The sequence below is a fragment of the Mastigoproctus giganteus genome, chromosome 12, assembly GCF_048544385.1.
Source record: "Mastigoproctus giganteus isolate SK-2022 chromosome 12, ASM4854438v1, whole genome shotgun sequence".
Taxonomy (NCBI): Eukaryota; Metazoa; Arthropoda; class Arachnida; order Uropygi; family Thelyphonidae; genus Mastigoproctus; species Mastigoproctus giganteus.
The window spans coordinates 155,111,695-155,135,591 of NC_143586.1; the positions used below are offsets into that span (position 1 = coordinate 155,111,695).

The following is a 23,897-nucleotide window of genomic DNA, read 5'->3' on the forward strand; positions in this document are numbered from 1 at the left end:
GTAAAGGATTGCATAATAATGATGATCGTGGTAAGGGAAGTTTACAGTGAGTTGTTGTACAGTCAACGGCAAATCACTGTGCGACAGTTGACATCCTAATATAATATGAGGAATGAAAGAACAATATCCAAAATGACAGTGCACTGCACACTCGGGCTTATGAGTTCCACTGCTGACGATTCAAGAGACACCCACTCCTCACCAGGAGCGTATTCAGGGGTGGGCAGAGAGGGCATATGTCCCTCCCTTAACTAAAAAATTGAAATTAAAGAAACAGAATGCAGGAGGCGTTCTAAAAAAAAAAAAAACTCAAAAGCCTGGTTGCCATGCCCCCCTTACGATTTTACTTGGACCTGGTTGCCAATCCCTCCCCCCTTACGATGATACCTGGATACGCCACTGCTCCTCACCGTCGACGGCGAATGCTGTGATGTCAATAACACGCTAGTTGAATACTGGACGACTGGAAACGAGTGTGCTGGTCGAATGAGTCCAAATACCTGGTGCGCCATCACGACGGACGCCTTCGTGTGTGGCGCTAGCAACACGAGCCCATGAACCCATCCTGTATGGTGCCCACTGCCTAGGCAGGTGGTGCGGTTGCTTAAATTTAGCCGTGTGAGGCATTCGCTTGTTGGTCCAAACATACTAGAATACCCTTGTGTGTATGGACCAACAGGTCCTAGTTCTTGCCAGCAAAAAATGCTCATATTAAACATGTCAAATTAACCGCGATTATCAGTTTTTGACTTTTCCAACTTCAGCGTCCCCTACTTTTTTTTAGGCCCTAGCTACTGCAATATTTAATATCAGGAAACTAGGTGGTAGAGCCTGCGAGAGTAAAAATTTCTAACTACTGGGTCCCTGGTCTGCCTCCACGGGGCCAAGTGTGGACAACATTGGGCCCCCGGCAGAGATTTAGCGGCTAAATGGCCAGATGAACAACGATACACAACATTACACTTTTACATCTCTCGCCTTCCCTGAGAACTGGTACACCCAACAATAAAAGCAACGCGGAGATGGGGAAAACCCCTGGTGCTATTAGACACTAAATACACTTTACACCAGTGGTTTTCAACCTTTTTTTAATAACGGCACCCCTAAGTAATTTATTTTATATTGCGGCACCCCTACTCAATTTTTTGTCTGTTAGATCTGATTCTGTGTGTGTGTGTGTGTACACACACACACATAATATTAAAAAATATATATGCTATATGATATTTATTATAATAATATAATTATAAAAATTACATTGCATGATATTTATCATGATATTTATTATAATAATATAATTATAAAAATTACATTGCATAATACAAATTATATATATATACGTAGTATATAATTTTATTCTTTTTTTGGAGGCACTAAGTAAACATCAATTATAGATCACCACACAATTAAAAAGATACTGTACACCTTTTATAATGAAATAAACAAATTAAAAAAATAATAAGTTTAAATAACTTAAACCCAAATTACGTGGTACCCTTGGAATGTTGTTGCGGCAACCTAAGGTGCCGCGGCACCACGATTTAAAACCACTGCTTTACACTAACGTTTTACTGGCGAAGTCTACCGGCAATTCTTAGGAGACCAGTCCAGTGCCGACCCGAAGCATTTAGCTGGGCACATAAAAAAATCTTTCCTGGGCGGAAAGATTTTTTTTATGTGCCCAGCCTCCTTTATAGATAATGAAATGCACAAGGAATTTTAATTGAATTTATTTTTTAAGTTTCAAAACTGCAATAACATAATGAACTGTAATTGAACAACATACTACTTTCAAGGCTATATGATATAGCCTATATCATATATTGCCTGTTATTTAGTTGTTGATCAGAATGCGATTATAAAAATATCAGTAATATTATAATAACATACTCGAACACTGTACATCCAATCTAATTATTTCCAACAAGAGAATGCATTACATACATTCGATACACTAATTATCAATTATTATAATTAACGATATCATAATTTACTTGAACATGAAATTGTAATATAACACAATTGAAACATTAATTAGTCTTTTCATTAATTAATGCTTTAATCAACTGAAATTAATAACATTTCTCTTAATGTATTTTCTTCCTAGATTTCATGTTAGCAAAGTTGTTAATAATTTCTGACAAATCCAAATTTGCTACTGTGCCATTTTCGATAGACAGAATTGTCAGCGAATTCAAACTTGTCTCTGTCATGGACGATCGCAGGTATGTTTTAATTAACTTTAGTTTACTGAAACTTCTCTCATCACTTTTCACAGTAATAAGAATGGTTAGCATAATTCGCAATGCAATCCATGTTTGCTAGCATATCTTGCATTTTTGTTTGAATTTATAAACTTCAAAAGCATACTTAAAGCATTATCAGGTACATTCGCATACAAAAGTACCACCAACGCCTCAATTTCTTGACATGACTCTTCACCATTTACATGGTATTCATTGATATCACAAAGTACTTTTCAAGTTTTTTGCACCTTTTTTAATAATTCATCATGGCTCATATCTTTTTGATATTGTACAAAAACCATTTACCATAGGATTGTTCCATTTATTGAAATCTTTCTGTCAGGGACATGATTGTGTTGTCTAATATTACATTAAAAACATTGCTTTGAAATCTTTTTTCTTCACTTTCTTGTAGTGATTGGCCATTAAAATCATTAAGTTGGGCGAATCGGGAATTTCTAAATTCGTATTTTACATTTGCTGGCCTCAAGGTTTCTTCACAATCAGTATTTCTTTAGAAATTCTTTATAAGCATGCTGTAGTGCCTATGTCCATGTCAGGGACATGGTAAAAATTTGTGGTAAAAATTGTTCTCAGATGGATCCATCCTATCACTGTAGAAGTATGGATCCATCTGAGAACAATTTTTACCACTTACAGTGGTGAAAGGTGGGCCTATAGCTTTTTAATTCTTCATTAAAAATCATTGTTTTCGAATGTAATGGTGTCCAAATACTTTTTATATAGAAATGAACGATAATCACCACGATTTTGAAATTCGTAAAAGTCCTCGTGTTACCAACACAATTATTTTAGAGCTCAGTATGGAGAGGAGAAAAAAAAAAAAAAAAGCCATTCATCTTTTGGGGGAGGATTTAGCTGATGTAAGATTCTTGGGCGACGACTGGCAATTCACCTCCCCAAACAACTCAGCCATGTTCTACAAAGACTGGTGTTCAAAGCAAGTGCATCACCTAGGAATTTCACATTTCTAACCCTTTTTCGCGATGGTATGTTACGTTAATGACTAGCATCACAAATAGAAATATAAACAAAAGATATTTATTAATAGTTAAAGCAAGGCTAAGTAATATTTGACAGGTGCTCTCAAAATATTCCAAAATGAGCATCTGCAACCTTTATACAACAGTTTTTGGTAAACACGACAATTATGGCTGAAATGTTATCAGAAGCCCTAGTTTGCCATATACTTACGTTATTCGCACGACAGTTACAATTTTAAGGGTGATGCACTTTCTTTAAACACCAGTGTAGTTCAGGTCCAGGGTTCTGGGCACCTGGCAGCTCTGCCCATCCTCTGGATATTTTTATTTTCCAGATATTCATCTCTTATTGAAATTGCTGTATCACAGTCTTTTGAAAAGGAACTGATCACCAATTGCACATCATAACATAAAACCGCAAGACTTCATGTCGTCAAGGTTTCTCCCTCGAAGACATGATTGGACATACATGCCATTTAATCAAATTGATTGGACATACAGTCATTAATGGTCATCTTATCCCATGACATTTTTTTTCTGAAACACTAAAACTATCTTTTTTTTTTTTTTTTTTTCTTTCATCTTACGCGGCACACTCTCTCCAAACGGAATACCAACGAGAATCATCATTGACTCCATTGTTAAGTCCCAGATTACAATACTATGTGGTGCACTATAAATGATCATCCTCTTGAGTAACATAGTTGATATAATTACCGTCCTCTCCACACGGGTAGAAAAAGAATTATTTAAGGTTATCAAACTGTAGCAGGGTGCTTAATGATTTTGCAATAACTGAGAGCAAAGTGGAGTAGAAATTGTTCAAGTTAAACATAAGAAAGGCACCTGGGGTGGATGGGATCTATCCAGTTATATTAAAGGAGGCGGCAAAGCAACTAAGCAAACCCTTAGCCATAATTATGAGAGCATCCTTGGACTTAGGGGAGGTCCCTACGGACTGGAGATGTGCTAATGTATCCCCAATTCGCAAAGGGGGATCGAAGGGTGACACGAGTAATTACAGACCAGTTAGTTTAACTTCTGTTCCTGGTAAAATAATGGAGTCACTGGTTAAAGATACATTGCAGGATCATCTAGACAAGACTGCAATAATTCAGACACAGCATGGGTTTGTTAAGGGAAAGTCTTGTCTGACAAATTTGATAGGATATTATAATGTGGTTACAAAGGAACTGGATGCAAAAAATAATTTTGATATCATATATTTGGATTTCAGGAAAGTTTTTGCGACTGTTGCGCATGGAAGACTACTGTACAAATTGAAGCAGAATGGTATTAATGCTAAGTTGCTACAATGGATAAAAGGATGGTTGGGTGGGAGAAGACAGAGGGTGGTAATCAATGGGTGCTGCTCTTCATGGACTAATGTTATTAGTGGAGTCTCACAGGATTCGGTGTTGGGTCCACTGTTGTTTTGTATATTTATCAATGATATTGATGAAGGTATATTACGCTTAGTGTCGAAGTTTGCAGATGATACAAAGGTTGGCAGTGTTGTTAATGACAGTAATGGCAGTGTGCTACTGCAACAGGATCTAGAAAATTTGGGCAGATGGGCTAAGAAGCGGCAACTGAAATTTAACCTTGACAAATGCAAAGTACTGCATATGGGTAGAAGTAACCCCAGAGAAACGTACCAACTGAGTGGTACTACACTTAAGGTGGTAGAAAATGGAAAAGACCTGGGAGTAATTGTGCAGTCAGATATGAAGTTTTCTGAGCAATGCAGACAGGCTGCCAGGGCAGGTCATGGGGTTTTGTCAATAATATATAGGAATTTTGCTAGCAGGGAACAGTAGGTGATTGTCCCTCTGTATAAGGTAATAATCAGGCCACGCCTTGAGTACTGCGTACAGGTCTGGAGGCCTCATTTTAGGAAGGATGTAGATTTGCTTGATCGTGTACAGAGAAGGGCAACGAGATTGGTGAGGGGAATGAAGGGATCCTCTTACCAAGAGAGGCTTAAGTTCTGCAAATTGCAGCATTTGGAGACTAGGCACCTGCGCGGTGATCTGATTGAGGTGTATAAGGCTTGAATGGGTTGAGCATGCTGAATTCTGATGGGATTCTTCCACTTGTTCAGATTACGAACCTAAGGGGGCATAAATTCAAATTAAGAAAAGAGAGAGGTAGAATATATGTGCGGAAATTTGCCTTTAGCCAGCGGGTGGTTAATTGCTGGAACAAATTGCATCTGTCGTTGTGGAAGTTGATAGGTTAAATAAATTTAAGGAGGAACTGGACAGGCATTTGGAGGGAATGGTGTGTTTTTTTTTTATTTGTTTTTTTTTTTTTGGCTGATGCTGCATAAGCTCATACACTCGCTTTCTTGCATCACATGCCACTACTACTACTATTTCGAATCCGTCAACGACGCTAGGAATTTTTACGGATGTTTTCACGACGTGGCTGAGTTAGATTCATACGAGGGTAGCAAGTTATTCCTTCTCGAAACTGGACAAAAAGTACGAAATTTTTGTCCAGGAAACTGGCAAAACGAACACACGCAGTTTACAGACAAAATATATACTGTGCAGTATGGTCTAACTCGCTGATGTGCCTAAAACTCTATAACAGCAGATAAACGATCTCTCTCTTGCTGGATGAGGACAGAGGAATACAAATAGGTGTCTGTACAAACAGTCTGTGTCGGAACTGGTCCTTAGAAGGTGTGACAAGTGCTGGACTGATGAGGGCCCCTATGTCCCAACAACGGGGTTCACTCTATCATTTTCCCAAAAGTCTCGCACCCTGGTCCTCTAAACATTACGACACCTATTAATTCTTTCCTTTGTTTAATGAGATACTGTATACTCTGATACATTACTACAGGTAGGTAATGCTGGTTGCAATACCTGTTGGCACACAGACATTTAGCAACTTTCAGATGAGAACTTCAGAAGAAAAGATGGAGATGGTTGGCCCATCTCTGTCCTTTCGACAGCGCCCCCCCCTCTCTCTCTGACTGATCCAAGATGGTATCAACTTGCCAGTTGTGCAGACTTGAAGACTCATCAATTACATTCTCTCCCATAGTAGGAATGAAAGGGAAAACCAGTACATGGCAACTTTACCATTAAATCTCATTTGTGATGGACTAGATGAAATCTGCATGGGATACCATCTTACAATTAATGCTCTGGCCGTTGATTTTACTTTGATACATGTATGAAGATGTAAGGGGAGCTATATGATCAAGAGCAGCAAGGACCAGATTGTTTTTCCTCTTTATATTCTAAGGCAATTGTATAGAATTAGACCAGCCAGACACAGCACTTGGCTATTTTCTTTCTGAGAAGTAACATACTTAAAATAGTTGAATATGAAAGTAGTCTTTCATCTTGGATCACTGTCAGAGATAGAGATGAGGCAACCACCTCCATCTTTTCTTCGGAAGCACAGGAGTGTGTATGGGGAGGAGGGACTGGCTAGTTGAACTATCAAGCGATTTTGTCTGAGCACTGTGGCTTTAGTTTCATATGTATATAAAGATGTTTGAATGATGAAGAACAGCAAAGACTAGGTTGTTTTAATTTTTCCCGTTTATGTCCCCCCCCCCCACACAGCCCTACTATTAATATCGGACACCCCTCCAGGGATTGGGAAACAGGTCCTATGCATGCAACATTCACAGAACCTACTATAAATATGCACATTGGGCTTCGAACAGACAATTGAAAAATTAGGCATACAAGATGACACGTTCAACAGAATTACCTTAGGTTCAACAGATTTGATCACCTCAATAAATGCCAGACGCTGATTAATATGGTGTAAGGAGTACGAATGCCTGACTGTATAACAGTGGAAAACAGTCCTATGGACAGACGAGTAGAGGTTCGCACTCTACCAGTCTGAGGCCGAGTTCATCGGTATGGCGAATGCCAGGGGAACAATTCCTTCCCGATTGTATCCTCCCAATAATAAAGTTTGGTAGAGGCAGTGTCACGGTATGGGGCTCCTTTCATGGTTTGGCTTGGGCCCATTAGTTATTATCGACAAAACCACGAATGCTGTGCAATACCAGGACAGCCTGGACAATTATGCACTTCAAACATTATGGTAATACTTCGGCCCATACCTGTATTAACAAGACAACGTGCCATGCCATACTGCTCGTGTCGTAACAGAGTGGTTTGACATGGTTGTGGAAAAGTTGGATTGGCCAGCCCAGAGTACTGATCTGAACCCTATCGAGCATCTTTGGGATGTATTGGATCGTGGGGTACATGCATGTCGAGATCGCCCAAAGAACAAGGCCGAACTGGTGGCTGCGTTAAAGGCCGAGGTCAGGAGCATATCACCTAACATTTATAAAAAGTTGGTTGAGAGTATGCTGCGAAATTGAAGGCCGTCATAAAAGCAAAAGTTTTCAGTACAAAATATTAAATGACACAATAAAAGCACTTTTTTGTCTAAAAGCAGGTGTCTGAATATTAATGGTTGTAGAGATGATGAATGAAATTTTTTTAACGCCGTAGATAAATGAAGATAACTTCCCTGCTGTACTTTGGCTTTAGTGATTCAACACTGTCTTTAACAATGGGCCCACATTTTTTTTAATTTGAAGATTAGAACGCATTATAGACAAATTTGAATGTTATTGCTTGCTTATGAAACCACAGTCTAACATTTGGAATTTATTATTATTATTATTATTATTATTAGCTATATGGTTCAAGGAAGCCTGAGGCTTATGCTGCACCAGCCAAAAAAAAATTCCCGAGTTACCCTGAGAGAGAGAGAGAGAGAGAGAGAGAGAGAGAGAGAGAGAGAGAGAGAGAGAGAAGGGAATCACCAAGAAAGAGAAGGATGATGATAGCCAGCTCAGGATCCTGGGTGTGCCAAGCCCAAACTCACCAGATGTGAGCCCCTGGGATAATGGTGTAAGAATTATTACCATTTTATAAGTTTAAATCGTTTCTGATAATTGAAGCACCAACCTTGGTTATTTTCCTTTTTGAGTTGAAATTGTTATTTGAAATTAATGGAAACGTTCATTTTTAATTTCATATTTATTAATGTAGTAGGTTATAAAGTGTAGTATTAGCTTTGAATAATATTAATTTACTAATGCCTTGCGGTAGAGGGCGCTCTGAAATCTGAAAAATACTTTATATGTTTCAGACCAGATGGCGTGTCATTTCGGCATCATGGTAGACCAGTGCTTACGATCTGTGTCTTCTGCGCTTTGTGTGATGTGTGTTATTTCTCATGTAAATTATATACTTTTAAATATACGAAATTTCATAGGTGTTTAACAAGTGCAGGATCTCACGGAATTCCTACACAAAATAAATATTTAAGAGAGACAAGACTTTTCATTTGGATTTACCGCGGTGTGTATACTAGGGACCATGAGCAGCAACGAAACGAGTTCGCCGCCAGCACAAACCACGCCAACTCCAGAACCCGAACCGCGGACACCGACGCCTGCTGCTACAACGTCAGAACAGGTTAGTGGCAGCTCCGCCGAAGAATGGTTAGAATCAAAATGTGTATTTTGTAAACAAGACTTAAAAGATGTTAGTGAGCCCAAACTTTTACCGTGTCTCCACAGCTCCTGCAAGTCATGCTTATCATCCGAGTCCGTCCCAAGCCCAGCATCAACACCGAACAGTTCATCTAGTAAGCAGACGACGTTTCTGTCAATTTATGATTTCTGCTTAAAGTAGGCTTAGCGTTGTTTTTTATTCTTCCATTTATATTGAAAATCGGTATCTAAAGTGTTTTCATAAACCCAAAAGTTATTTCAGCATATATTCTTTGTTTTTTTTATATAAATTAACTTTTTTTGTATACTTACCGGTGTTATAAATACAAGCGGATCTTGACATACGTCAAGCATCCATGCGCTTGATGTATGTTTTCGTGTGTGCGCATGTATACATTATTTACTTTTAAATTTGTATTTAAAAGTAAATGATGTGCACACACGAAAACATACAGCATGCATTTACTTGATACTACACGCAAAATAAAAATGATAATGATAATTTAAATGATACTAGGGCAGAAAAAAGCCAGATAAAATGAAATTAGTGTGGTGTGTGTACACACACACGGCCGCACGTGGGCTATCGTGAAACAGGAGAATTATAACTCAGACAAAGTATATATGTGTTATTTTCGAGCAAAGCGATGAAAAATATATAAGCAATGTACTATTAAAGATTTATTTAAGCAATTTGCTAATATATTTAAAAATAATATTTTAGGGAAGTTTATGTGCCAGACAAATTAATAGCAACTCCCCTGTTTTCACCAATTCTTTGTATTTTTGTTCAGAAATACATATTTAAAATGTTTTTTTTAATGAACAAAAAACGTGCCGATATTATTATTATTATTATTATTATTATTAGCTATATGGTGCAAGGAAGTCTGAGGCTTATGCTGCACCAGCCAAAAAAAAATTCCCGAGTTACCCTGAGCGAGAGAGAGCCAAAGTAGAAGGGAATCACCAAGAAAGAAAAGAATGATGATAATAAAAATTCATATTCTTAGAGTGATACTGACTCAGCACATTATCGATTTTGGCAAAAAATAAAACCAGACATCAGGAAATAAACTATTCCAACACGATAAATATTTTAGTAAATGAACATATTCAATAAATGAGTTATATGAATACAATAATAAATGACTTGCAAACCCTATACCAGGTTCTTGTTGCGCGTATGAATAACCAGCAGGTATAGGGTTCGTAATGTGATATTCATTTATTAAAATGTTTCTTGTGGTTTATAAAATGCTGGAATAGTTTATTTATTGATGGATATCACCTGCAAAGAGAGCATCTCACTTATAGATGTGATTAAAGACAAATTTAGGGTATTATTACTAATTGACAAATAATAGCTTATGGCAGCTTATGAAAGACAGGTTTTATTACTCACTTAAATTCATAATATTTTTTTTTTGTCAGATATTCAGGAGAATGTCATACAGCTCAATTGTCTGGGCTTGAAACATTCAAAATTGTTTAAATGTTTCTTGTAGCATTTCATGATGCCATACAAAATGCCTTTGGAAACTTGCATTTTATATAACTGTGTTTCATTAACCTTTTTTTTTTATAATTGCAACTATGTATTTTCTGTGAGGTTCAAATCTGTTGAATTGCTTATCCTAGGTAATGTTTTAATATTTTTGGATTTCAAGACGTTATTAACATTCATTTCTCTGTGACATGGAACAGAGAAATCTTGAAAAAGCAGTTCTCCATTTTGAATAGCGCTTTTGCTGTGGGTATTGAGAAGAAAGAATTTCTTGGTATATTATTGCATTTACAGTCTGTCAGAGAACTTCCATCTTTCCACACCATTAGATGAGCTGACACACTTGCGAAATTGCACGGTCTTCATTATATGCAAAGATGGGTAGAGATTCACTACAACTGTAAAAACTTTGTAGCAATTGCTACTATTTGAATTAATTTTTTGTTTCATCACTAATCGAAACTGTCACTCTTCTTCAGACCAATGATGGTGCTGTTCAACTGACATAATGCTTGCGGCTGTTGTTTAGAGAGCATTGGCTTTTTCATTGGATCACGTAATTTCAGACCAATTTCCTTCAACCTTTTCCATACAGTTCTACCAGATATTTCTTTTCACCGTTTTGCAAGGTTTTCAAAACAAACAAATCTTGTCTTGATTGTAGATATGACAAAGGTGATTATCTCTTCTTGGAGCTGACATGCATTTTCTTTTATATTTGCTTACTCTACTGTAAGCTTCTCCCAAGTTTGCCATTTTCTTTAATTGCTGTCCAACTTTTGCTTTTGCATGTACATGAACAGTTTGTGTTTGTTTTTCCACATCCCTTCAGTCGTAATTTTAATATCCTTCCAAGGAGTAATATTAGTGTTTTTCCTCCACTTCACTGCTTTTGAAGAGCTGAATCACATGCAACAGTAATATTATAGGATTGTTTTGGAAATAGAACTGCTTCTGGCATTGACTTAGCATACTTTGCTTTCAGTGTAAGTGATTAACCTTGGACAACCATGTGTTCCAAGGATTAATCTGGTAGTGGTCATGACAGTGATGGTGACAAACACAGCAGTGCAGCAGCTGTCAGGTGCTGCACTGCTGTGTTTGTCATCTGGGTGGTGGTATCTGCCAAAGAATAAGTAATATTAGTCTTTCCATTGGTGAAGCATTACTTATTTGAGGTAGTGCAATATCATGGCAACTCGTTGTGAAGGTATTCACAATGTGAGATATAATTAAAATGATGCTAATTTAACTACTTTGGTAGATGGCTAGGAATAAAAGTGATGCATTTGCACTAATCTGTATGTTAATCATAACCACGTACCTTGAGGCTCTTGCCCTGAAATTCTTTTTAGCCTATTATAACTTCCCATCTGATTAATGATTGCCAACATTGATTTTGTCAGTGTTGTTCCACCAGTGATATATTGGCTTTATTACTCATCTTTGGCCAAATTCGATAGAAAAGTTTGGTGAAACTAAGGCAGGTGCTGTTGACATTTTTAAGGCTTTTAATTGAGTTTGGCATAAAGGTATTCTAAACACGCTTCTGTGTCTTATGGATTCCATCTGTTTTTTGCAGTTGGTTATCCAACTGTCTCTCGGACTAATAAGTGCAGGTGATGAGAGAGGGCTCTGTTTTCTAATTTGTGAATTAAATGCTGGTTTCCCCCATAGTTCAGTTCTTTCATCCACCCTTTTCCTATTGTATATTAATGACCTTCCACTGACTGGAAATCCTATTCATAGTTTAGCTGATGACAGCGTGCTGCATTCCACCCTCCAGTTTGAGAAACTTTGTCTTACACAAACAGCTTTGGTTTTTTAAATAGCTGGGTACCAATTCCTTAAATGGAGATCTCCAGTTGAGCAAAGAAAATTTAGTTAATTTCAATCCTTCTAAAATTCAGTCCCGTCTTATTTCTCAAAAAAAGAGTGTACTGCTCCTATACTTATTTCTGATAACACTCAAATTTCTGGATAAGAGTACATACCTCCAATTAGGGATATGTGATATTTATGATATGATAATTTAAAATAATTTGTGACATTTTATATTATTTTTAATGAAAATTTTGAAATTTAAAGCAATTTTTTTAAACATGTTATTTTGAATGAAATAAAACTTAATTCTGTCAAAAAAGAAAAAAAAAAACTTTTGCAATCATAAAATATAAACATGAAACTATTAGTTGCTTACCTTATCCATTTCAGAAAACCATTAAGCAGACAAAAAAATTCCAACTTATGCATGCATATGTGTTATATTGGAAACAATTCTACAGCCAGTTAGTCATTTGCTAGCCACCTTCTCTCTCTCTCTCTCTCTCTCTCCCTCTCCCTCCCATATATTTTTCACCCACAGAAATCGTGGGCGCCTCCATAGCCAGGTGGGAAGGAGCAGCAGTGCGTAGCACACGCTTCTTGATTAGACCGGGGTTCGAACCCGTCACCACCAAATATGGAAGATGCGGAAAGGTCAGGGAATGACCAACCCATATCCTGGAGCAATATGGCCTTAGTTGCTAATGCTCCTAAAAACCAAAATAAAATAACAGAAATCGTGGTGCTGACTGCTTATGTAAGCAGTGTTCCTTATAACAATAGTTTTTTTGAAAGGGTTAGAATTGTAGTGTCAATGTGCTGCAGAATAGCCAGCGAATGACCTTGAACCACTTACAGAAATTCTCAACTATAATATATATATTGTCAAATAAAAAAAGGTATAAACATAAAACAGAGTATCTAATTTCTATAGCAGACTTATCAACCAATGGCCAAAAAATGTAATTGCTTACATTATGCTGAAAGGTTCGGTTCATATACAAAAGTAGTACGATGAAGTGGAAGCCAAAAATAAATAGTTAAAGAAATGATAGTGATGAAACTGACAGTTCCTTTACACGTGTAATTCCAAATAAAAGATAACTTTTCACTTGCAAAACTGCACAAATATAATTTGTCTATATTTAAAAAAGTACTGAAAGTTTTTCAGCCATTAAGCTTGAAACAACAATTAATATGCAATAGTTATTTTTGGAGAGCGACCCATCAGGTCACTTATGACTGCCTCTGAGTTAAGTTGTGGAATGTGACTAATCTCCAATAACTGTCTACACCTATCCCCTATGGTGGGCCTAAGGGCTAAAACAAATTTCAAGCAGCTAACAGAAAAGGTTATTTTGTGCTTTAGTAATGTATGGCGCCTCCATAGCCAGGTGGGCAGGAGCAGCAGTGCATAGCATACACTTCTTGATTAGACTGGGGTTCGAGCACGTGACCACCAAATATGGAAGATGCGGAAAGGTCAGGGAATGACCACTGCATATCCCTGGAGCAATATAGCCTTAGTTGCTAATGCTCGTAAAAACCAAATAACAACAACAATAGTTATAGCCTTAGTTGCTAATGCTCGTAAAAACCAAATAACAACAACAATAGTTATAGCCTTAGTTGCTAATGCTCGTAAAAACCAAATAACAACAACAATAGTAATGTACGTATTACCAAATTTTTTTTTGCCAAAACTGATATTTATTCAGTATCACCCTAATGATATGTATATATCTCACGTCATACCTGCAGCTTTTTGTTCATAAAAGAAACAAAAATTAAACATGCATTTTTAACCCCAAAAATGCAAAAAAATAGGCTGAAACAAGAAGATTTTATTAATTTATCCAACACACACACACACACACACACACACACACACACACACTGCAGAAGGCTGATAATCTAAAATCCACAGGACTGCTACAGCCAATTATTATATATTTTGCATTATTTTTCAATATTTATCCAAAAATGCTCATAAAATCTCCATTTAACCAAAAAAAGTTTTGGGTGTATCTGCTGTTTGTTTTATATTTTATCTAGCTATTATATAAGTGCCTCTGTAGCCAGGTGGGCAGGAGCGACAGTGCATAGCACACGCTTCTTGATTAGACCGGGGTTCGAGCCCGTGACCACCAAATACGGAGGATGCGGAAAGGTCAGGAAATGACCACCGCATATCCCTGGAGCAATATGGCCTTAGTTGCTAATGCTCCTAAAAACCAAATAACAAACTGCTATTATATAATTTATATAATAAAATAACATAAATTATATACCCTTTAAAGTAAAAAGACAAAATTAACATTGAAACAACCTTCAACTGTATAAGTTCTGTTGAATGTGACATACGGTAGAAGTTCCAATATTAAACTTAGCCTTGAAATTTGATTTTTTGCAGTTGTATTACAATATTGGTATTAGTAGTGGCAAGGAAGTAAGTTTATACAGAATAGCCAAAAAAAAAAAAAAAAATAGCTCATCTATCCTCCTCTAATAATTTGCCCAGTTTTTCCTTAAAGTTATTCAAACTGTGCTCTTTCCACAACACTAGATGGTAATTTGTTCCAGTAATTGATTACTCTGGCTGAAAGGAAATTTTCATACATATATCCTGCAGCAATCCTTTTTCAATTATATCTCTTTATATGCATTGTCCAAGAAAGAGTAATGATGTTGTCAGCATTTAGTTTACTCAATCCATTTAAAGCCTTAAACGTTTCAGTCAGGTCTCCTGATTGGTGCCTGGTTTCCAAGCACTAATTTTCAGAACTGAAGTATTTTGTGGTTAGAGTAACCTTTTGTATTCTTGGCTATTTTTACTGCTCTTCTCTGATGGGGTCCAAGAGATCCATGTCTTTTTAAAATGAACTTCCAGACCTATATTTAATACCCAAGATGCAGCCTAACCATTGCTTTTTACAATGGTATAATCATGTCCTTATTCCTGCTGACGAAATTTCTCTATATCAGTGGCAGAACCCCATAAGCTATCCTAGCAGCAACCCTGCACTGCTGAGAGAATTTCATGTCAGATTGTACAGTTACCTTTTGAAAGGAATTTAAAAACTGTCTAAGACAAAAGCAAAATCCCTTCTCTTCCCCTTACCCTTTATAGTAATTATATCTTTAACACATCTGCTACAACTTATATTTGCAAGAGTCATTTATTTATACCTTGCTGTGCTGGAACAAGTAGATACTACTTTTTAGTAAATGGATTTCATCTGCGAAGAATCATCACTCCAAGTAATGCCAGCATCTGTTGTTTGTAGTGTTCTAACATCAACAGATGCATTTGAATGAGATGCAGAATCTGCATCACTTGAATAGTATTATATTTTAGTATCAGATGACATATTATAAAGAGTTGATTCAATGTTATCAGCTTCAACATATTGTCTATCTCTTATCTATTTCAGTCCTGATGTCCGAGGCTGTGGATTCATTATAACAACCCTTTTATTTATTTATTTTTTGGTGCAAGTTTGCATTCTGGCAGTGAACGTGTTTAAGTAGATTCCACATCAATATGTTATGATTACTGCCACTTAGTGGTTACTTTGGCTGGATATTCTTAATGTGTGAAGAGTCACTACCAATAATCAGAACAAGAGTATTGCCAACCCACAAGTTCCAGTCAGTATCTGGAAAATTAAATTCTCCTATTATAAGATATTCTGATTTACTTGCCTATTCTATTTCTCTGTGTAGTTCATTATACCCATGATAGTCATTTGGCCTATAGCAGACTCCTGCTCTCATTTTAGTTTTATTAGTGCTTATATTATGCCATATGTTTCAACATTGTGTTGGCCCCCTACGTCAACTAGGTGCTGCCTTATAATTTGTGCATTTCTTAACCAGGAGCATAACTCCTCCTCCACCCTTCCTATTCTGTCTGTCCTTTGTGTACGCTACCGAGGCTACGGCCTCGGTAGCGGATTCGGCGAATGGAGGTTAAAATGTAAAGTACCATGTGATGAAGGAAATCACCTGCGGGAGGTAAGACATTTTAATTTTTTGTCCTTTGTGTACACATATTCAAATTCTTCATCCCTTATGACTTAGTGGCACCATGTTTCTGATATCCCTAGTGTCTGCATTTCATGACTTAACCAGTACTTCAAATTGAAAAATTTGTTTACTACACTCCCATCATTAGTGTACAGCCAACTATATGTGCTCTGTTTGCTCTTAGTAATCCTAACACAGCCTACATATTTGCTTGTCCCATAAGGATCCCAGCAAACCTTGAAATCCTCGACACCTTGTCTTTGAGGCTACTGCATGTTCCAATAGAAGCACTGTGAGAATTGCTTTCACCTCTACCTGTGGTTACTGTTAAACTATTAGTTTGTATATCTCCTGTCCCCACCTGGCTAACAGTTTTCCAATCCACCTAATACTGTCTTGATGGCATCAGTAAATATTTTTGCATCACTTCTATTTAAGTGTTTTGTATAAGCTTGCATTCTTGCATCATATGCCTCTACTAATGCTAAAGTGTATCCTATCCTTTTACAAGGATGGGATATACTTCTCCTGTTAACAAACACAGACCATTCTGTGAAAAATTCTACCCCACAAGCATTGCATATTCTTACCAGGGCTGAATTGATTGATTAGGCTTTCATTGTGTACCTCTCTCCTATTGTGTCTGGGCAGAATTGTAGACAATTTCAATTTAATTTTTACTTGTGACTTTTCTCAATGTTGTCTTATACCTTTTATGGAAATCCTTAGATGTCTTATTCTTAATATCATTAGTGCTGATGCATATAGTAATATTACCTTTTATGCTCTTAAAAGATGAGGGCGCCTCTGTAGCCAAGTGGGAAAGAGCAGCAGTGCGTAGCACACGCTTCTTGATTAGACCGGGGTTCGAGCCAGTCACCACCAAATACGGAGGATGCGGAAAGGTCAGGGAATGACCACTGCATATCCCGGAGCAATATGGCCTTAGTTGCTAATGCTCCTAAAAACCAAATAACAAACAAACTTAAAAGATAACTGCTCTACAGTAAGTAACTTCCCCCCCCTCCCCCCATATTACCTCAACATAGAATCACTGACAAGTACTACCTCCTGTGGGACTAGTGCTCTCTGCCACAGGATGTATTTGTGTTGTCTAATGCCCAAGTTGAGTAGGCTCCACCATTGAGCTGGGCAGCTCAGTTCTTGGTGGATTCCTTGTTTAAACACCTTTCAGGGCATCAACCCTGTTTTTCAAGTCATCATATTTGTTCATCAGAATGCTGAATTTGAATTTAATCTCTCTCTCTCTTCGATAAACACATGCAAAGGCATCCCCTTTGGTCGTATCATGTCCTGAGTTACAAGAAAATGTTATTGGCAGTTCTCCCCCAAACTGAAGAATTACAGCAAATTTGAGCCTTTTGCTTTGCTGTTCTAGTTTGTGGCATGATTTTTGCTCAAATTTAATTCAAATTATACCACAAGATATGAATATAATAACACTGCATGATTTCCAGGCTGTTTATCAGCAGTAAATACTATGCTGTTTAAACTTAAGTTATGTGGTACAGTTATGTCTTAAAATGATGTTTGTACTACTAGAAATTTATAGTTCATGGATTTATAATAAAAACACTTCTAATATTAATTATACTCTTATGGAATTACACTGAAGAATTCTAAATAGCATTCTTAGGTCAATACAATAACAGTGGCTACAGAATTTGACTTTACACCACCCGAATTTGTAGTTTGGTTCCATTGGAAAACTTTACTATAGTTTACTAAAGCTGTGTTTGCTGTTACTAGTTAAACTAATGTTATGATGTGGGTAGTCCATTGATAATTGAACTGTGAAAATTAAAAGCTTTTAAATTTCTTTATGTGATTAAGTTTTTAATCTTTTATGCTAAATGATTCATTATTGCTGATGTCAGTGTAATCTAAAAAAACAAAAGAGAAAAACTTACAGGATCTGTTTATACATTGTGACAGCCCTGTAGGGTTCTGAGAAGTGGATGTGATAGAGAATAGAAAAATGTTAGTGTATTACATAGTATTGTTTATATTTGAGTGGGCAAAATAAGAAACTCTGTACTTCAACATTGCCTACATAGCTGTGGTTGTACCTAAAAGTTAAATTGTTACTACTCCAGGACAGCCACTTAGGGTCAGATGAGTTTACACAGAGAATACAAGAATGTTACTGTAACATACAGTTGACTAGCTTACTCACCACTTTGCTACAGTTGTACCAAGAGTTTCTCCCTTCTTGGTGGGATTAGAACTAAGATCTTTTCGGCATGGTGTGGAAAGGTAGCATTCACAACCACTGCTATTTACACTTCTTGAATTATGTACCCCTGACTTATGAATGTTTTAGAAATGAACAGATCTGCATAATATATGCAGTATAATGTTCTTATGAATGAACAGGCTTTGAATATTTATTTATTACTTCATATAAATTATAAATGGAAGAAATTTGCTGTGTTGACATAGAAATTAAAATGCACTATGTAAACCTAATTCTTTGTGTAAGAACAAAGACTGAGAAATTCTTTTGTGTTCCCATTGCTAATTATTAATCCAGTTTTTCTCACCAATAGCAAAAGACAACCTATTACCTTCAGCAACTTTCCAGTGCTGTATAAATTAATTACAGAGCCTTAGCCTTAATTTACAAATGACTATATGTATTGTACATAGTGTGCTTTACTGTGACGTTCAAGCACAATAAAAAAAAAATTACACTAAGGTGCAATCCTGCACATCAATATTAAAGGGAGGGAGGGGGGGGGGAGAGAGAGAGAGAGAGAGAGAGATTAAAACAAAAAAAAAACAACCTTATATTGCATTTCTGGCTTGCTGCTCTTCTCTTTGTAAAATCAGATCTGGACTTTTATGTATTTTCCGATTAAAGAAAAGGTACTCCTGTGAAGACAAGTGGTGAATGCAACAATTTTTTTTTTTTTATTTTTAGTTTTGTACAAAGCAGCACTGACGGTTGTAAACCAATGAAATAATACATGGTATGGAACACCACACTGGTTTGTGCATTTTTTTACATTCATTACACAGTGTCTGTGGAGAATTGGCTGTATGGCACCACTAATATTTTCAAGGCAGTGCCCCCAGTATATCAAAACCACTATATGCAGCAAAATGCAGTAGTATCTAGCACCCAGAGATAAGTGCAATAATTGGTTCATGTGTACAGGCTGCATATGCTGCAGGTATGAGTTAAGACTAACATGTGTTTTGTGGGGCTGGCCATCAATGGTGTGTAATTGGTTTGCAACACACCATGTGAAAAATCCAAAATGATTCTCCTACATGGATCACATATGAGTCAGTTTTTGATAGCAGATGAGTATCACCGATACTATTCAGAGCAGTCTACAACTATCTGACTGGGGATCTTTTTGCTCATTTCAGGGAGACTAGGAAGAGTGCCCTTGGCATGCCACTGATGTTGGCAGTAGCATTGATATTACTGCAAAAGTGACTGCTTATTTCAAATTCCCCATATGGGAAAATTGTATCATTAAAAGTTCTGCCCACGAGCTATTCCAGTGGCAAAGGTTCAACCTGTACAGAATGCAGATCATGAAGTAGTTACACAGTGATGGTATTCATAGATGTTTGGAAATTTGTAAGTAGGTTTGACAAACATGAGAACAGATTACTCTGAAACAAATTATTTCAGTAGTGAAACATGCTTTCATCTCAATGGCACTGTCAGCCAACCAACTTTACTGGTCAGAAGAGAATCTTCATGTAACTTATGATGTTCATTATCAAACTGATTCCTAAATCAGTGTATGTGATGGGTGACATCCTTTGCAATATTATTGTGGAGCCTGTCTTAAGCATTAGTAGTGGAAAATGATGCAAGAAAGCAAGCTTGTACAAGATCGGCCAAAAAAAAAAAACACTTCTCATCCATTCATCCCTACCTGCAGTTTGTCTAGTTCTTCCTTGAATTTGTTGAAGCTATCAACTTTCACGACAACAGATGGAAGTTTGTTCCATCAGTCAACCACCTGCTGACTAAAGACAAACTTCTGCACATCTATTTTGCAACTGTCCTTCCTCAGTTTGACGTTATGTCCCCCCCCCCCGTACATAGTCTGAGGAAGAATTCAATCAGCATTTTCAAACACTGCAATTTTCAATAATAGAAGCCATTTTTTGTATAAGAACACCCTTTGTTCCCTTCACCAATCTCTATACCCACTCCAGTTTTACATCCTTCCGTGACCACCAAATATGGAGGATGCGGAAAGGTCAAGGAATGACCACTGCATATCCCTGGAGCAATATGGCCTTAGTTGCTAATGCTCCTAAAAAACCAAAAATAACAACAACAATGTACATCCTTCCTAAAGTGAGCCCTCCAGACTTGTATGCAGTACTCAAGTTGTAACCTATCCATTGCCTTGTACAATGGAATAATCAACTCCATATTCCTGCTAGAAAAATTCCTGTATATCATTGACAAAAACCTATATGCTGTCCTGGCAGCCTGTCTGCACTACTCAGAGAACTTCGTATCTGGCTGCACAACTACCACCAGGTCTTTTTTAATTTTCCACTTGCCCTGAGTGTAGTACCACATTACTCTGGGGTTAAACTTACCATTTCTCAGCCCATCTGCCTAACTTTTCTAGATCGTGTTGCAGTAGCATACTATCATTAACCATCCTGCCAACATTTGTAGCATTAGCATTAGTAGAGGCATTTGATGCAAGAAAGCAAGCTTATGCAGCATCAGCCAAAAAAAAAAAAAAAAAAAGTAACATAAATAAATAAAAATAACCACTTCCACTTCACCCCTCTGTTCGTTCGAAATACCTGTCCAGCTGAGCCTTAAACTTATTTAGGCTATCAACTTCCACGACAAGGGATGGAAGTCTGTTCCACCCACCAACCACCCGCTGGCTAAAGGCAAATTTCCGCACATCTATCCTACATCTGTCTTTCCTCAATTTGAATTTATGCCCTCTCAGGTGATTTTTCTGAGCTAGAGGAAGAATCCCATCAGCATTGAGCATGCTCAAACCATTCAAGGCTTTGTACACCTCTATCAGATCACCCCGCTGGTGCCTAGTTTCCAGACACTGTAATTTGCAAAACTTAAGCCTTTCTTCGTAAGAGAACCCCTTTGTCCCATTCACCAATCTAGTTGCCCTTCTCTGTACTCGTTCCAGCAGCTCTACATCCTTCCTGAAATGAGGCCTCCAGGCCTGTATACAGTACTCTAGGTGTGGCCTGACCATTGCCTTATACAAGGGAATAATCACCTCCTTATCCCTGCTAGAAAAATTCCTATATATCATTGACAATACACCATGAGCTACTCTTGCAGCTCGTCTGCACTGCTCAGAGAACTTCATATCTGCCTGCACCACCACCCCCAGGTCCCTTTCATTCTCTACCACTGTCAGTGTAGTACCACAGAGTTGATACGCTGCTCTGGGGTTGCTGTTTCCCATATGTAGTACTTTACATTTGTCAATGTTAAACTTCATTTGCCACCTCGAAGCCCATCTGTTCAACCTTTCCAAATCCTGTTGCAGCAGCATAGTGTCAGTAGTGTCCTTGACAACCCTGCCAACCTTCGTATCGTCTGCAAACTTGGACATTAAGCCTGATATACCATCATCAATATCATTTATAAATACAGAAAAGAATAAAGGCCCCAATACTGAACCCTGAGGGACTCCACTAATAACATTAGTCCACGATGAGCAGTGTCCATTGATTACCACTCTCTGTCTTCTCCCCCTCAACCACCCCTTTATCCATAGCAGCAACTTGCCTCCAATGCCACACTGCTCCAATTTGTGCAGCAGTCTTCCATGTGCAACAGTATCAAAAGCCTTTCTAAGATCCAAGTATATAATATCAAAGTTATTCCCTGCATCCAGTTCTTTTGTGACTGCATCATAGTATCCAATCAAATTGGTCAGGCAAGACTTCCCCTTAACAAAACCATGCTGTGTCCTAGCTATAACTGAAGTCTTGTCTAGATGATCCTGCAGTGCTTCTTTCACCAGTGCCTCCATTAATTTTCCGGGAACAGAAGTTAAACTCACAGGTCTATAATTACTTGTGTCAGCCTTTGATCCCCCTTTGTGAATTGGGGTCACATTTGCACATCTCCAGTCAATGGGTACCTCCCCTGAGTCCAAGGAAGCTCTCATAATTATGGCTAAGGGTTTGCTTACCTCCTTTGCTGCCTCCTTTAATATAACTGGATAGATCCCATCCACCCCAAGTGCCTTTCTTGTGTTTATCTTCAACAATTTCTCCTCCACTTTGTTCTCAGTTATTACAAGATTCTCTAGCTTACTGCTAGAATTGAATACACCTCTGGCATTCCCCTCGCTGAATAACTCCTCATGTGTGAATGTCGATGCAAAATATTCATTTAGTTTGTTAGCTACCCGAGCAGGGTCATCAACAGTTGACCCATCGATCTCAAGTGGACCAATCTGATTCATCCCCTTCCTTCTAGAGTTTACATAAGTAAAGAACTCTTTGCTGTTTTTCTTTGCATCCCTTGCCAAGGATCTCTCGTAATCTGCCTTCGCCTGCCTAACCTCCTTTGTAACTTGGTTACAGATCAACTATGTATCTATCATAGGCGTCCGTGTCACGTGTTAATTTGTATGTATCCCATGCATTTTTCTTCTCTGCCATATGCCTCATTAGTTCATCTGACAACCATTTAGGCCTAAACCTTGAACAATATTTCTTAGTTGGTATGTAAAACCTAGTAGCTTCCACGATAAGTTCTTTGAATGCTTCCCATTTTGAATTTGCTGTTGGCAATATCATCAGTTGATCCCACTGTATAGAATTTAAATACTGTCTCAGTCCATTGTAGTCGCCTTTACGAAAGCAATACCCCTTCCCTTTACCCCTAATGGTAGTTACCTCTTTGAGTAACTCCCACTTCAGCACACTGTGATCACTGCCACCAAGTGGTTCATTTATCTGCAGATTCTTAATGCATGAAGAATCACTACTGATAATCAAATCAAGAGTATTACTCCCTCTAGTTGCCTCCCGAACATGCTGATGTAGAAAACAATCATCCAATAAATCCACAAAAGCCTTGCTACTGTGTGAGTGACCAGCTCCCAAATTCCAGTCAATATCTGGGAAATTAAAATCCCCCATTATAAGACTCTCTGATTTACTGGCCCACTCTATTTCTCCGAACAGTTTCTTATTATACTCATCAGAGTCATTAGGCCTATAGCACACTCCTACTCTCAATTTTGATCTCCCAATGCTTATGTCACACCAAACTGACTCGACACTGCACTGTCCAGCGATGTCGACTGGCTTCACTTCCTTGGATTTTATGTGTTTTTTAACTAATAGCATAACCCCTCCTCCCTTCCTATCCTGTCTATCCTTTCTGTAGACATTGTACTCCCCAAATTCCAGTTCTGCAGTTGTATCATCTGCAAACTTGGACATTAAGCCTAATATGCCTTCATCAGTATCATTTATAAATATAGAAAACAACAATGGGCCCAACATCAAACCCTGGGGAACTCCACTAATAACATTATCCCATGAAGAGCAGTGTCTATTGATTACCACTCTGTCTTCTCCCACTCAACCATCCATTTATCCATAGCAGCAGCTTGCCCTTAATGCCACACTGCTCCAATATACATCAGTCTTTTATGTATTTAGAGTGTATTTTATATGCGTATGTTTCATACATTCACGACAGTATTAAAGATCTTTACCAGAGAAGACTCCAGAACCACTTGTCTCACATTGGA

General features: G+C 37.7%; 1 protein-coding gene across 1 annotated transcript in view; it reads left to right on the plus strand.

Moving 5' to 3' along the window:
* Positions 1 to 8,432: 8,432 nt before the first annotated feature.
* The window catches only part of LOC150077530 (transcription intermediary factor 1-alpha-like), a 337,193-nt gene continuing 321,728 nt past the window's right edge, over positions 8,433 to 23,897 (plus strand). Inside the window, exon 1 of the mRNA XM_090385676.1 lies at positions 8,433 to 8,899. Coding sequence (XP_090241802.1) covers positions 8,629 to 8,899 — 271 coding nt within the window. The 5' untranslated portion in view covers positions 8,433 to 8,628. The remainder of the gene's footprint in view (positions 8,900 to 23,897) is intronic.